At 41.4% G+C, this 16,783-nt stretch overlaps 1 protein-coding gene across 2 annotated transcripts in view; it reads left to right on the top strand.

Annotated features, from left to right (window-relative positions):
* Positions 1–16,783, top strand: part of kiaa0930 (KIAA0930 ortholog) — a 30,336-nt gene that overhangs the window by 8,913 nt on the left and 4,640 nt on the right. For both annotated transcript variants that reach the window (XM_044186043.1, XM_044186044.1), the window contains exons 3-10: positions 4,321–4,469; positions 9,975–10,079; positions 11,440–11,517; positions 11,654–11,755; positions 12,889–13,029; positions 14,000–14,188; positions 16,013–16,172; positions 16,476–16,631. In XM_044186043.1, the coding sequence (XP_044041978.1) occupies positions 4,321–4,469; positions 9,975–10,079; positions 11,440–11,517; positions 11,654–11,755; positions 12,889–13,029; positions 14,000–14,188; positions 16,013–16,172; positions 16,476–16,631 (1,080 nt within the window). The remainder of the gene's footprint in view (positions 1–4,320; positions 4,470–9,974; positions 10,080–11,439; positions 11,518–11,653; positions 11,756–12,888; positions 13,030–13,999; positions 14,189–16,012; positions 16,173–16,475; positions 16,632–16,783) is intronic.

Genomic DNA, 16,783 nt, shown 5'->3' on the forward strand with positions numbered 1-16,783 from the left:
TTTCATCCGGGCCGCTGGAGCTTTGACCGAGCCTCAGTGAGCGCCCACCAGGTATTATATAACTCATGAAAAATACTACCGCCCGGCCATGGCTCGTGATATTTCTCCCCGGTGCCAGCAGAGAGAGATTTTGGGTGATTCAGCTCACTTTCATCAGATGATGAGTGATAGTGCGGCGGGCTTCATAACACAGTTGATGTATTTTTAAAATGGGATACGCAGCTATAAATAGAGCAGGACTTTTGTGAACGTCTCTGAGGCTGCTGCAGAGCTGTCCTCCGGAATAACGTGAACACTCAGATGTGCAGGACAGCAGCCAAGTATGAAACCTTTTTAAATGAGACTTTCAAGACCAAATGAACCAAAATAAAGAAACAAAGGACTGTAATATACTAACATACAGTGAGGAAAATAAGTATTTGAACACCCTGCTATTTTGCAAGTTCTCCCACTTAGAAATCATGGAGGGGTCTGAAATTGTCATCGTAGGTGCATGTCCACTGTGAGAGACATAATCTAAAAAAAAATATCCAGAAATCACAATGTATGATTTTTTTAACTATTTATTTGTATGATACAGCTGCAAATAAGTATTTGAACACCTGAGAAAATCAATGTTAATATTTGGTACAGTAGCCTTTGTTTGCAATTACAGAGGTCAAATCTTTCCTGTAGTTTTTCACCAGGTTTGCACACACCGCAGGAGGGATTTTGGCCCACTCCTCCACACAGATCTTCTCTAGATCAGTCAGGTTTCTGGCCTGTCGCTGAGAAACACGGAGTTTGAGCTCCCTCCAAAGATTCTCTATTGGGTTTAGGTCTGGAGACTGGCTAGGCCACGCCAGAACCTTGATATGCTTCTTACGGAGCCACTCCTTGGTTATCCTGGCTGTGTGCTTCGGGTCATCGTCATGTTGGAGGACCCAGCCTCGACCCATCTTCAGTGCTCTAACTGAGGGAAGGAAGTTGTTCCCCAAAATCTCGCAATACATGGCCCCGGTCATCCTGTCCTTAATACAGTGCAGTCGCCCTGTCCCATGTGCAGAAAAACACCCCCAAAGCATGATGCTACCACCCCCATGCTTCACAGTAAGGATGGTGTTCTTGGGATGGTACTCATCATTCTTCTTCCTCCAAACACGTTTAGTGGAATTATGACCAAAAAGTTCTATTTTGGTCTCATCTGACCACATGACTCCTCTGGATCATCCAAATGGTCATTGGCAAACGTAAGACGGGCCTGGGCACGTGCTGGTTTAAGCAGGGGAACCTTCCGTGCCACGCACGATTTCAAACCATGACGTCTTAGTGTATTACCAACAGTAACCATGGAAACGGTGGTCCCAGCTCTTTTCGGGTCATTGACCAGCTCCTCCCGTGTAGTTCTGGGCTGATTTCTCACCTTTCTTAGGATCATTGAGACCCCACGAGGTGAGATCTTGCGTGGAGCCCCAGTCCGAGGGAGACTGACAGTCCTGTTTAGCTTCTTCCATTTTCTAATGATTGCTCCAACAGTGGACCTTTTTTCACCAAGTTGCTTGGCAATTTCCCCCGTAGCCCTTTCCAGCCTTGTGGAGGTGTACAATTTTGTCTCTAGTGTCTTTGGACAGCTCTTTGGTCTTGGCCATGTTAGTAGTTGGATTCTTACTGATTGTATGGGGTGGACAGGTGTCTTTATGCAGCTAACGACCTCAAACAGGTGCATCTAATTTAGGATAATAAGTGGGAGTGGGAGAACTTGCAAAATAGCAGGGTGTTCAAATACTTATTTTCCTCACTGTATTCGGGACGGCCCCCAGTCGAATCCTCACAACCTTGACAATCTTTACATTTTTGACAGCACAAAGCCTTGTGATTCTGTTGGTGTAAACCATTTTATAATCCCGATATCACAGCGTGTTCTGTATTTGTGCTCTCAAGCCTTTAGTCCCACAACCTGTTAACCTCGAGGATCCATTAAACCTCAGGTCACTTTTAAAATTCTTGCCAAAAGTCATTGTTTTGTGATTGTTTTTGCCGCGAGGGTGCTGTTGTCCGAGGAACCCTGGCTGTTCTCGTGTTCAGGAAGCTAACGAGCCCTCACGCTAACATGTGCGACTGCTAGTGACATTACAAGTTCAGTGGTGCAACATGGCAATGCAGGTTTCCCTTGAGAAAACTACTTTAGTGTCTTTGCGTACGCGTGGCGTTAAAACCTTTTTAAGCACAGACATTTGCTATTTGTTTTGAGAGTAGTTTATGCCGTTTTGTTGATATATTATATATATATATATATATATATATATATATATAAGTATCTGGTATTCTACAGCTCTGATGACCCATATTATTACTCAGTGTCACAATAGGTACCGTGATGTATGAGGCGAGGACAATACCATCAAAGTCACGTTAGATGTGGATCAAAGCTGTGCAAAAAGCCAGTAAGAGGAGCTTGAGTTCATGTTTCCTGCAGCTTTCTGGAAGCTCCCCCCGCTCTGTTTGCCGGCAGGTTGTGTTCACCGACTCGCCTCTGTCCGAGAAGAAGACCTTTATGCCAAACCTGACTGGACGGAGGCCAGAGGTCGTGTCCTCCTGCGTGGACGCTGAGCAGCTTCACTGCAGCAGCCTGACGAGTCGTTCGCGCTGCTGATTAATGTGCTCGTTTGATGGAAAGTCTCCGGTTGCAGCAGGGTCATTCCTTTCTTCCTGAAAGTGAGACGTTCAGATGGATCCCAGCCTCACGTCTGTGTTGAATCATTCACATCAACAGTCACGAAATATATATTGGCAGAGTTCGACTATTTAATATCTAACTGCAGGTCAGAAACTACCTCCACAAATCACCAAAAAGGCTAAATAAAGAAAATAAAACCTCCTTTTCTAGAAAAGAAATCAAGGGCAAGAGATCTTTAAATTAATCTGAATGATAAAATGTATTTTATTAGTTTATTTTTATTGAATGCTTATAATAATAATAATAATAATAATAATAATTGTCCATAGAGATTTGCCCAATAACTTCTCAGTTTCATAAAAGGGGGGAAGAATAAAAGTGTCAAGATTTAATTTTAAATGCTACGTGTAGCATATTTATATATAGTAAGCGGTGCTCTGCACTTTCATTCATGTGTTGCACCAACATTGATTATTATTTATATTTTTATATTATATTCATCTTCAGCACAAACGTTTCCTTTGGGATCAATAAAGTTCTATCTTAAACAAACTGCTTCACAGAAGTTTGAGGGAAAGCAGATGTGGATCTTAACAAAGACGCCGCCACATACGTGCGTCCTTATAGGACATTTAAACTGGCCAGCTCGATGCTGATTGGAGCGTCCAACTCAGCAACAGGCAGGCAGCCAATCACACGGGGTCAGCAGTGATGTGGAAAAACTAAAAGACGTTTTTGTTTCAGAAGTTTAAGTCTTTATTTCTAACTTTAGATTTAATTAAAATAATGAATATTAATTTTAGTTTGATCAGGTTCATCAGTGGTGAGTCCTGAAGGGGGGGGCAGCTGCTCTAACAGGAAGTTTAACTTACTGCCATGTCATCCTCTGCCTGGTTGCCTGGCAACAGTTGCCGGGCGGCCTGTAGAAAGGTAGCAGAGCACCCTGAGGTGATGGAGGAGGTCGACGTCTGAAACTCACACCATCAGTGCGACATCGATCGACTGCGGCTCAGTTTTTTATGGCGTCTGATCATTTTTCAAAATAAAAGAGAGCGTGAGTGTAGTAATCCAGCAGCGTGTGAATAATTTATCAGCTGTTTTAGTGGCCATAAAGAGAGATTGCTTTTTGATTTGAACAAAAGCCAGAAGAGAAGAATGGAATAATAAATTGTAATGATTCAGTCTGACCACTGCAGGATCGAACTGCATCGACTTCGCACGCCGTTTTTAGAGCTTCAGACATTAAACACACAGTGTGTGTGTGTGTGTGTAGCTTTGTGTGTTATAAATGTTCTGTTCTGTTTTGTATGTGTTCAGTTTGTAAGTTGTTTATTCTTCCCTCCTTTCCTTCCTCTTCCTCTTAAAGTGTTCAACGTCTGTGAAAGAATAAATAAAATGTAAACATCTGATAACGCTGTATTGGCTGATTTATTAGTTTTCTTTCAACATAAACAAACATTTTGAACAAGGATCCGTTAAATGTGGAGTGCTGAAGTCTGGAGATGGTTATATGAGAGCTTTCTGATAAAGTTTCGAAGGTGTCAGCATAAAGAAGAGGTGCAGACGTCTGTATTTCCTGCGTGCAGCTAATGGCCTCTGAGGACGGCCGCGTACAGCGCTGCAGTGTTGTTTCATCGCGTACATTTACCTTTTTGTTTCTGCAGGTTGTTTTAAGGATGACCGCATCGTGTTCTGGACCTGGATGTTCTCCACGTATTTCATGGAGAAGTGGGCTCCTCGACAGGACGACATGCTGTTCTACGTCCGCAGGAAGCTCGCCTACGTCAGCGCAGAAAACACCGAGGGCAAAAAGGTGACGAGCAGCGATTTACTCGAGGATAACGAAAATAATCACCTCTCACATTCACAATTAATGGATAAATTCATAGATTGTGATAGAAACGGGTTAAAACCCCTTAAAATTGACCAAATAACACAGAAGCCATCTCTTAATTTATACTTTTTTTTAAAAGGGCTTAATTCCCTTTGGTGAATTTATTAAGTTGCCCTTACATTGAAAAATTAAGCTTCTTTTAAGGTACAAATTAATGCGTACATGTAATGTTATTTGATCGGTTTAAAGGGGATTTTATCGTTTCAAAAACCCTAAAACTAAACTGTGCAGATAATCTATAACTATATTCCAATAATTTTGCTGAAACATTGGGGTAGAGGCCACGAAATACTTAAAACATCATTCATTTCATTCTGTAAACTAAAATCCTAATGATCCGAAATTAGAGATGAAAAAACCCTTAAACCATGCAAATAATCCATTAAAACCCCTTAATTTATTATAATCCGGGAATTATTTTATTACAATTTTTGGATTTCCTAAAATAAAACAAAGAAACCTGACTATTGTTTGAAAGTCAAACAACAATCCCTTAAAATATTAATCATTTGCACCTGAAAATATTCCAGATCAATAAATCGGCTTATTGCAGACATATCGGTATCGATGATTTTTCAACTCAGAATGTATTTTGGTCATAATTTTTAAAGAAAAAAACATATGTAAGGGATCCGTATTAATCAATCAGCTGATATATTATCACATTTTTTTAAACTCCAAGTTATTGATCGGAAGTATTCAGAGCCCTGACCTGAACCAAAATCCCAATGATGACATTGATTTCTTTAAGTAAAACATCAAATATCTTTATTGATAAGATTATTATTTTTAGACCTCTCTACAACAAAGTCTCTCACTTCTAATAGATCAATAAATGCAACTCATCTTCACGTGAGTCTCTCTTTACCCTGGGAACAGGACGGGGACGTTATTGATCTGATGTTGGGATGATTATCAGTTCAGATCCTTTTAGAAACGATCTGTTTCGTCCTTGTTGACCTGTGAAGTGATGAATATTCACGTTCTCTAGTTTACGTTTCATAAATCAAACACAGACGTGTTCACACGCATACTGTAACTGTCTTTGAACGTCGAAAGGGTTTTGAGATCTTTTAGATTCAGATTTCTCATCCGTCTGGTCTGACCTGCGGCTGCAGGCGCTGCGGCTGCTGCAGGCGCTGCGGCTGCTGCAGGCCCTGCGGCTGCTGCAGGCCCTGCGGCTGCTGCAGGCCCTGCGGCTGCTGCAGGCGCTGCGGCTGCTGCAGGCGCTGCGGCTGCTGCAGGCGCTGCGGCTGCGCTGCAGCTGCGAACACGCAGACGTGCAGAAGCCACTGAGGTTTCTGAGGTTTTTGACTCGTAACAGCAAAACACCAAAAACAAGCTCCCAGTTTAACCGGTCTGACACTCAAATGTCACCTGATCAGAGAGATTATACACGTAAACACACATTCAGTTCAAGCAGAGTACGAATTTTATATATATACATATAAAAAAAATGAGAGAGAATAGGCTAAATAACAGAAACAGCTCTCTGAAACAGTTTCAACACAAACTGAACATTATAATAATAATAATATAACTGAGGGAGGATTTACTGCAGGGCTGTTGTAGCTGGGTGTACCTAATAAACTGGACGCTGGCTGTAATTTGCACTATATTACAGCCGGTCTTATTACAGCATAAAAAGAAAGGCACCCGCAAAAACTCAGGCTGCTTTGCGGTAAAACAAGAAGCCGCCGGTAGTTTTCACCCAAAGCAGTTTTGTTTCTGGACCAGGACAGCGTCAGTCTGAACGTTTTTGTTCTGGTCTTCGTCACGATGAAGGCAGATGAGACGATACAAAGGCCAGATGTAATAACACCGTATGAGACAAATGGCACCGACAGCGACTATCAATTTTCCCATCAGCCGAAGCTTTCAGCAGTTTGTCGTTTCCAACGTCAGAATCCAGCTTTATTCAGCTGCAGCAGAAAACACACTATACAAACCGTCGGCAGACTCTTCACAGCAGGTGGAAATCCTTTATTTATGAGTCATTCTGATCATAAATATATTGATCGACAAAGAGAGATACTTAATAAAAAGATATGAGACAAACAAAGAAATAAAAATACAGAAATAGAAGTCTTATAAAACCTTTACGTTGTTACCTGGAATTGTATTTGACTGTTTTAACAAGTTTAATGACTAAAATATAGTAAATTTAACTGAAAATAAATGTGTGAATCAAATTAAGTTTCTATGTTACAATTTTTTAATTTAATTAAATTTTTTTTAGACTTCTTACAGACCCATAACCTTTAAAAGTAAAAAGGTTTAAATGTAAAAACTGTGTGTATAATAATATATATAATAACCGCTCTGGTCTCTTCTTCTCTTTTATAATTACATTTCATGAACATCACTCATCCGGACAGACGCTCTGTCTGCCTTTTGTAGTTTGTCCTGCATCCCCCTCCGTCCCTGGTTTCCATGGTTACACAGCATCGTTCTGCGTCCAGGTTGGGTTAACAGCTCCCATCATCTCCGCACAGATCGGCCGACTGCAGTCCGGACACGTCAAAGACACAAGCTGCATCAGAAAGATTGGAGTGTGTTTCTGTGTGTGTGTTTCTGTATTCTTCTGAGGACCGGTGCTGAGTTTCAGACAGTCACAGTGATGTCGTTTTGCTGTTTGGGGATTCAGGCTCTTGCACGTATGCGGCTTTGCCAGATGATGTTGCGTAGAGAGCCGAAGTGAAGCAGGAAGTTACAGGTTTTGTTCCAGAAAACCGCATTCAGAGTCACTTTATAACAAAACAAAATCGCAACGGAGCCTCACTCAACAGTGTGTCATGTGGTTCACGCCATACGTCTAGACAGGGATGGTAATCTTTTAAAAAAACAATCTGATATCATTGTTTATTCAATATTCATGTTTTTAGCGGCCTTTAACGAACACCATTTCCCATAAGCCCACAGACCATCGCAGGTTAAACGCCACGGCGAGTGGAGGGTTCACGGTTAGTTCAGACGTGTGTGTGTGTGTGTGTGTGTAACAACAGCAGGACAGAGAGGACTGAACGCTGTAGAAGCTAAAAAGTTACTTTAGTAGAGACGAAACCAAGTTACGATAACGTGAGTACGCGAGCTGCTGTTGGGAGCTGTAGTTTTACTCTTTGCTAAAAAAAAAAAAAGGTCCTGGTGTTAGATTTGTCCGAGAATATGGAAAGTAAACTCCGGGAACACCGATGGCAGAAACTGCACTTAGACAGGAAGTGACGTCATGTAGAGAAAGTTGAGCAAAAGTTCAACAATAAAAAAATTTAAAAAATGAAAAAAAAAACATCATGAGTCAGACATTTTAGGCCAAAGTCTCCGCACCGGGACCTCTCATTGAAATGAACGAGGAGGCTGCATTTTGATGCTGTTGGTGTGAAAACAGCCTAAAGGCCTCGGTATGCTTCAGACGAACTAGATCTGCCGTCCGACTGCGTATGAAGTCTAAAGTGTCCCGGATCTCTTCTCACGTTCTGCCAACAGGACAGGTATCTGACATAAGAGGGAACATTTTCTGAAGGCGCGACGCCCAAATACAGAGTCTCCTATTTAAAGGGAAAGTCCACCTTTTTGTAAAACTTTATGAACCTCCTGCCAGAAAGAACGTACGATAATGATTTGCCTCGTGAAGTAATGAAGAACCCGAGGAGGGTTTTCCCATGTTTATTTTACATTCAGTGAGTTACATGTTTGTTGTGGACCTCTATGAAGACTTTTAATAGAATATCATCTAAATACTTTTGTTTATTTACCTTCATTAATTGCTCGATATAGCGCCGGACCAGAAATCTGTAAAGATCGTTATTATTCAAGCCGTGCTGCGACTTCATCTTCCTCTTCTTCAGTTCCTTTTTACTGAATTCTGTCATTGTGTGTTAGTCTGTCACGTTCAAGGCTCAGTCTTTACAGTTCTAAGGATTTAGTGATTGTCCTGACTATCAGCCACAGTTACAGCCCTAAATTATCAGTAGTAAATGTTCAGAATCAGCTCTTCAGCGCGAACGCAGTCGTCTTCCCCTCCGACTCCGTCACATCTCTGTTTAAACAGACCTGATAAAGGTTCAGCAGGTCTGCAGGGAGGTAAAAGGTCTCCGCATGCCAGCGTTCATATCACTCACAAGCCATTTAGAGCACAGGAACGGTTGCCATGGTTACACTGCGAAGGCGATGGGGGAAATACCCCTTCATGGACGTCTCAAACAACAACAACAACAGCAACTCAACACCACAAACATAACATATTGATAACACATTCAGATCTTGTTGTTTTCTGCTGCAAGAAGAAACAGGAACAGAAACCTGCTGATTGTGCAAATATGCAGAAAAACAGGGAAATGTCTTTGTGGCTCATATGGATGTTTGCACTTTCTTCAGCCGTGCTCACGTCGTCCTGCACAAGTTTACATTGTTCTCCATTTTGCCTTCAGTAAGTGGATCAGAGTGACAACTGACCTTTTGCTAAAGAGGCGATGGTAGAAATGAGAAATGTGTTTTTAAATATATCGACAGTATAAGCCTATATTATTTACACACGTTCTATAATGTTTACAAATGTAAATAAGGTTTAGTGAAGTGAAAAAAGTACACTCATCTGAATAATTATTTGTTTGCTGGTGTTGTGATTACTACTATATGCATACATACTGTAGCCACTAAATTTGGGTTAAATTGAATGGACTTTGGCTGACATGAGGCGTCTTTTCAGGCACTAACATATTATTAAGCGCCAAGTCGAATATATCAGAGCTTTCAGAAAAATCCCTAATTACGGCTTGTATGTTGACATAAATGCTATTTACAAACCAAAAAATTGGAATTACAATAACTCCAATATGACATAAACCTGGTCCCAAAGCAGCGACGTGTCCGATCATATAAACAGGCGTGTGCCTTTTTTAAATCCCGTCCAATCAATTGAATTTGTCACCAGCTGACTCCAATTGAATTAACTCCAATCAGGTTCTTGGGAAATGTCAAAGATAATCAAAGCAAATAGGATGCACCTGAGCTCGATTTGGAGTCTGAATATTTATATACTAATTTTTTGATTTTGAATAAATTGGCAAAACCACAAAGGGGCGTTCTGCATGTTTTTGTTTTTGGAAAGCAGGAATAAACAGCAGAAGCTTTTCCTTTGACGGAGTGATACCTGCATATTTAACTCTCTTCTTGATGTTGTCGTAGTTAACGAATCAATAAAGGACTCTGTTGTAGCTGAAGTCTGATCTACCTGCTGCAGCTCGTCCTCCGAGCCTCTGATCTCCTTTGATGTCAAACCGATGTGACGGGAGGTCTCCAGAGTCCTGGTTCCTCTACACCTGAACCGAGACTGACCCGCTCACATAAACTCACCGTCAGATATGTGTGTGTGTTGTAATGTCATCAGTGGCTGGGTTCTGATGAAGTGTGTCGGTTGTGTTTCAGGTGGAGGTGGAGGTTTACAGGAGAGACTCCAAGAAGCTGCCCGGCCTCGGAGACCCAGACATCGACTGGGAGGAGAGCGTCTACCTGAACCTCATCCTGCAGAAGGTGACTAACACTCACACTGAACTCTGCAAACTACAGCATTAACTAGTACTCAGAAGTACTAATGTAATAACACCTCATAAACAAATATCATCTCATATTAGTTCATGACACATCCTGTGAGTAAACGTGACATTTTGGCCTGAAGGTGGCGCTGGAGGAGTGTTCATGTAGTGTCCAGCATGCACAGGCTTCATCCTCTGGGGAGCTTGAATGTGTTCTGTAGATTTCATGGTAATCTGCCAATTAGATTCTGATATTCTGTTATGTAAATTATGACCTTATGGTGGCGCTAGAGGAAAGGTCTCCCGCAGGCTTCATCCCCACGATATAACTTCTGTTCAGAGTAGAAAGAACACGACTTTGGCCGGACTTGTTCCAGACACTTCAAATTTCATTAAGTGGGTTCAGATTTTATATTCAACATATTTCAAAACTTTTTAGTAAAAGAGGTGAGTGCATCAAGGTCCCCTCCTTTTTGCGATAAGTAATTCGGTATAAAAATTGGTGATGAACATAAATTGTCTTTCTATGCAGATGATGTGTTGTTTTATCTCAGATGTACGTGATTCAATACCTTAATTGATGAGTTTTATAAAGATTTACAGACTGAATTCTGGCTGTAAGTTAAATGCAGGCAATACTGAGGCATGTGGTACGTGGGGACTGTGATTATTTACAGGCCATTTGTGTTTGAGATACTTTGTCATAAACAAAAAACAGGAATTTTGAATACCCGTAACAAATTTCCTGTGATTTGGTCAGGTATGTGACGAAGTGATGTCGCTGTCTTTAGGCCAAACTGCTAGTGGAGCAGAAATATGTATCAGGATTTTGGTGTGATTGTGCAAAATGTACTAATTAGGCCCTTTTCTGTCTTATTTGGGACACATGGAGGGGACACATACAGTGTGTTCACAGATAGATAACTACAGTATGTACTACCAACTTTTTACTACACATTTTTATGAATATTTTACTGCGTTTTACATTGTGGTTTCATTTACATTTAAACATCTGACAAAGCAGGGATAGAGAGGAAAACAGATCATCAATGCAGGAGATAACAGAGTAGTGAGACTTAAATGTTGACCCAAAATAAAACGTTTTATCTCAGAATATAGCGACAACAGGCATTTCCTGTTTTACTACAAAAATCTGGACGGTATGACATTAACTTAAGCTAAACAGACGAGACAAAGCAGTAACAAGGTAGCTGTTCAGTCAGTGTCCATGCAAGTGAAGACAGAAAGCATCTAAAAAAACAAGAAAACTACTAAAGTAAAACACTGAAAGAAGGTAGATCTTGTGATATGCTTTGTACACTGATTCCCACAATAACCTAAAAACTGCTCTCTTCCAGTTGGACTACGTGGTGACGTGTGCGGTCTGCACGCGCTCAGACGCAGGCGATATCCACATCCACAAGAAGAAATGTCAGGTAGGAAACCACACAGCTCTGCAGCCAGTCATTACACCAGAGCAGTCTCCAATTAGCTCGATTCAGACCCCATTTATCACAGCGGAGGTTAATGAAGCTGCTGATCTTTATTCATTCTGTCTGCCGTTTTTCACAGGAAGTGTTTGCGTCTCCCAGCAAACACGCCATGGACAGCAAAGGAGAGGAGTCCAAGATGAGCTACCCGAACATCTTCTTCATGATCGACAACTTTGAGGAGGTAACTTTTGTCTGATCACACTTAGTACTCTCTACTACGACTTACTTTAACCCTTTATGAGCCATGTTGCCTCTTCTTCTTCGTCATAAACCAGTCAGATTTTATGCTTTATACTTCTACTCCACTACATCTAAGAGGCAAATATTGTACTTTTTACTGCACTACATTTATCTGAAAACTTGATTTAGATTAATAATACAAAATATTATTATTATTATTCTTATAGGTTAAGATAAGACTTAATTGATCCCGGGGGGGGGGGGTCCACAAGCTGCCCAGCAGTATATAAAGTCATTAAAATGAGCTCCACATTCACCAGCTGCAGCATTAAAGTGATGAACACATGAATGCATCAATAATTAAAATCCAATAATATACATTATTCTGAAATGGGCCATTCAGCATAATGAGTACTTTTACTTTTGATACTTTTAAGTATATTGAAGTGATGCTAATACTTATAAAATGCAGGATATTTACTCCTGTAACAGTATTTCTACACTGTGGTATTACTACTTTTACTGAAGTAAAAGATCTGAGTGCTTCTTCCACCTCTGGTGAAGAGCCCAACGTGAAAATAACAATATATGACATGCTGAGCTAAAACATGCAGTGATGCCATGAGCTTGTAAATACAAGGAAGTGAAATCAACTGAAGTGAATTAGTTGTAAAAAGTAAGTTTGTGTAAAAGCAGCCTTCCCTTCAGTAATGAAGCCTTTACTGTCTGCAGTCAGACACCACAGCAGCTGATGATCTGGCTCCAGTTGCTGCTGCCGGTGTAATGAAGTGTGACTTGATGCTTTTTTCACTCCATTTAGAAACAAGCTCCTGCACTAACACCCCGTTTTATAGGTCGACTGGAGGGGAAAACACCGGATCAGAGAGTTTTCTCTCCTGGAAATCAGTGAGCGTTTTTGGTGCTCAGAGGCGAACACAAAGCCAGCTGAAACAGCCAACAGTCACTCTGCTTGTGCTTCTGATTCTAAAGCCAAAAGGTCCTCACAAACATACAAAGATGAGGGGATTTTGCCACTGTTTATGGCTGGGAGCTTGAGGGTTGTTGGGTGAAAGAATGAATGCAGTCAGTGAAGCTATTTGCAGGTAAAGTAATATTATGCTATTGTTTGTGTAGGTGTTCAGTGACATGACGGTGGGCGAGGGGGAGATGGTGTGTGTGGAGCTGGTGGCGAGCGACAAGAGCAACACCTTCCAGGGCGTCATCTTCCAGGGCTCGATCCGCTACGAGGCCCTCAAGAAGGTCTACGACAACCGGGTGAGAAGCTGCATCCTCTGCGCTTAGACACAGCGGTGCTTTGAGCTAAATGCTAACATGCTCACAATGTTAACATGCTGATGTTTAGCAGGTTTAATGTTTACCATCTTGCTAATGCTAAATCATACATTATGTTTGACAGAATAGTCTAAACTTAATGTCCACTTACTAGCTTTCAGCCGCTTCTTATGGTCTCAAATTCATTATGTTGCGTTATGTAACAAGATAATGTGTTAAACGTTAGCATGTTAACTGCACACACGTTAACATGCTAACATTAGTGTTTTGCTTGTTTGTTTTTTAGTTAAATTGTCTTTAATGATTCTGAAAACTAATTTTATTGAAGTTTACAATAACTCACCCTTCTGTATTACAAATTAAACAAAAGAAACATGTAATTGTTTCCTTAAATCCCACGACATGATACCGTAAAAGCTAATGCTACTATATCACGCCTACATGTCAAACATTAGTATGTTAACTTGCTAACTATAACTGTAAGCATCTTAACATGCTTATACTAGCATGTTATTACGCTAACAAGGTATTAAGCATGTAATGTTTACATGCTAACATACCAACATTAACACGTCAACATACATAATGTAACGTGAGTATACTACTATTAGCATATTGGCCTGTTAATACTAGCATGAAGCTTAAATCATAGCTGAAGCTAAGACTAATGAAATGCCGGAGTTACTGTAATTTCCAGTTATTGACTTGTAAATAAAGTTAACTTACGACTTGGATGTTTCTTGGATTTGACTTATCTGAAAAAGCTCCGTTCTACGTACGACTTGGCGCTAAATAATACGGTCACTACGTCCAATACAGACGTCATTCAAGGTGATTAAATACAAATACAGTGTGATATTGACTGTGCACAGTATTTTAACCCTCACAACCGACGTTATTACATCTGTCTTTTACTACATACTGAGGTTCTTTAATGCGTGTGTGCTGTTAGGTGAGTGTTGCTGCTAAGATGGCCCAGCGGATGTCTTTTGGCTTCTACAAGTACAACAACATGGAGTTTGTGAGGATGAAGGGTCCGCAGGGCAAAGGTCACGCTGAGATGGCCGTCAGCAGGGTGCCGACAGGTGACACCTCGCCCTGTGGCACCGAGGAGGACCAGGTGTCACCCATGCACGAGAGGGTGAGGAAAACAAACGCACATTTACAAACCGCACGGAACCTGTAACCTCGAGTACTATTTGTATTTTAGTACAAATTTGAGGTACTTTACTTAAGTATTTCCATTTTCTTTTACTTCTGCTTCTACTCCACTACATTAATCTGACAGCTTTAGTGAAGTTATCAAAACTGACCTTTTGTTTGTGCTAATTTTGTTTAAAATGAAGGAAAACATACATAAAATGTCCATTTAATCATGCATTGCATCATAGAACTGGATATTTATTTTTGGTCTGCTTAGATAGAAGTTTTCTCTACCTTGTCTAGTTTAGCAAACACAAATTTCCCTGAAAACATTTCCTGCAGATTAACAACTTTTATTATGTCTGTTTCATTAGAAAAGGTCTAGTTTAGATTCTTTGTTTTATAAAAGTAGTTGGAAATGAAATCTGAGGTTGTATTTAAGGTATCGTAAACGTCACCAGTCTGGTGTTTGGCAGCCGACAGAAACTTCCCGTTTACAAGTTGAGGCGGTTTTCCAAGCAGACGAGGAGTTGGGCTTCACTTCCTCCCGTTAGTCTGCGGCTGTCGAGAAACTGAACAGAAAACCACAAAAGCCTCCAGCTCAGCAGCTGAGAGTCGACTAACGGCACAGAGCTTCCACGAGCGCCATACAAAGACATGAAATCAGGTCGAGATCAATAATAGATGCAGCCGGACTGGATTATGCATCATTTAACAGTCTGTCGTCCAGATGTGTCTCACAGACTCTCAGAGCGCAGGATGAAAAGACACTTTAACTTTAAACCTTTAATTTATCATAGACGGCGGAAAGAAAACGTTCATATTTACAGAAACTGAGAATCAGCTGACTGTTAAGCTCGCTGTTTGAGACCGGAGTTAGCACGCGGGTCTGTGGCAGCCGATCATTTCAGCTTCCACAGTAGAACGGAAATGATTAGCGCCAAACGTTACAATCGTCCACAAAGTCGCCCCGTGTTATCCTGAGCTAAATGTCAGCAACCGTTAGTTTTACTTAATAACTGATTAATCAGTTATCAGATAGACATTATTTTTCTGTTGCTCAGTCTGCAGGTTTGTGTTGGAAGAAGTATTCAGATCCTTTACTGCAGTGAAAGTCCTGACACCACTCTGAAAACACTCCTCTACAGGTAAAAGTCCTGCAGATAGAAGTATAATCAGCTAAATGTACTTAAAGTAAAAGTATCATCAGCAACATGGAGTTAAAGTGTGACAGTGAGAGTCGTCCCTGTGCAGTAAAACGCTTCCTGTCAGTGTTTTATTATATCTGATGTTTCTGGATTCATATTCCTGCTGCATTCATGTGTGTGTCGCATTTTACTGCTGCAGATGTTTCAGGTTGAGCTCATTTTAACTGCTTTATATCCTGTTGGGTAGTTTAACCTGCAGCAATGCATCATGGTCTATAAGATCATCACATGTTTGCAGCGTCGCCGTCCTGTGAGAACCATGTATCTCTAAAAAGTCTCCCTGAGCTCAGAGAAACAGCCTGTTTTCAGCTGATCCGAGGGGGGGTTAAAGAGTTTATTCAGCTTCAGGAGGAGGAGAGTTTCCTCAGCACACGAAGGAAACTCTTCATCCTTCAGCTCGTCACAAACACCTGGAGATACAAGGTCTTCACTGGACAGGAAGTAACTAGAGACTAAAGCTGTCAGATAAATGTAGTGCAGTAAAAAGTCCAATATTTATCTCTGAGATGTGGAGAGTGGAAGCAGAAAGGTGCAGAAAATGGAAATACTCGGCAGTTGAGTAAACGTACGCAGTATATTATAAATATTGTGTCTAAGTCGCTGTCGTCCTCCAGGTGACGTCCTTCAGCACACCTCCGACTCCTGAGAGGAACCGTCCCTCCTTCTTCTCGCCGTCTCTGAGACGTAAAGTTCCCCGAAACCGAATCGCAGAGATGAAGAAGTCTCACTCGGCCAACGACAGCGAGGAGTTCTTCAGGGAGGAGGAAGACGAAGGTAAAAAAAACTGGTCAGGCTGGTTTTCCTGCAGTTTTAGTCTGTATCTATTTTTAGCAGAATTACTGGTAAGAGCAGATCCAAAGGTCGTGGCCTCGGCTGCAGTTTGAGCTCAGCACGTCAGAAATAAATGAAACGCTACGTTTGTCGGGAGTTTTGAAAACAGGAATCCTGGTTTGTTTCAGCTTTAATTAAAGAAGACGTGTCACATGTCTGTTTGAAACCAATCAGCCGATAATTAAACATTAATAATCAGTAATAATGTGAGTCAGGTGTGGATGACGAACCTGTTCTGTGCTTCAGATCTTCACACCACCACCAACCTCCGCTCTCGCTCTCTGTCGGGCACCGGCCGCTCTCTGGTCGGCTCCTGGCTCAAACTCAACCGGACCGACGACTACTTCCTGCTCTACTCACACCTGACCTACGTCACCCTGCCGCTGCACCGCATCACCACAGGTCAGAGGTCACACACACACACACACACACACACTGCACCGCATCACCACAGGTCAGAGGTCACACAGACGGTTTCAGGTCTTGGTATTGAGTCTGCACTCCTCACCTCATTTCCTTTAAATCAAACTGCATCCGCTGTTTGAATCATGTTT

This window comes from Siniperca chuatsi, linkage group LG23 (genome assembly GCF_020085105.1).
Source record: "Siniperca chuatsi isolate FFG_IHB_CAS linkage group LG23, ASM2008510v1, whole genome shotgun sequence".
In the NCBI taxonomy this organism is placed as follows: domain Eukaryota; kingdom Metazoa; phylum Chordata; class Actinopteri; order Centrarchiformes; family Sinipercidae; genus Siniperca; species Siniperca chuatsi.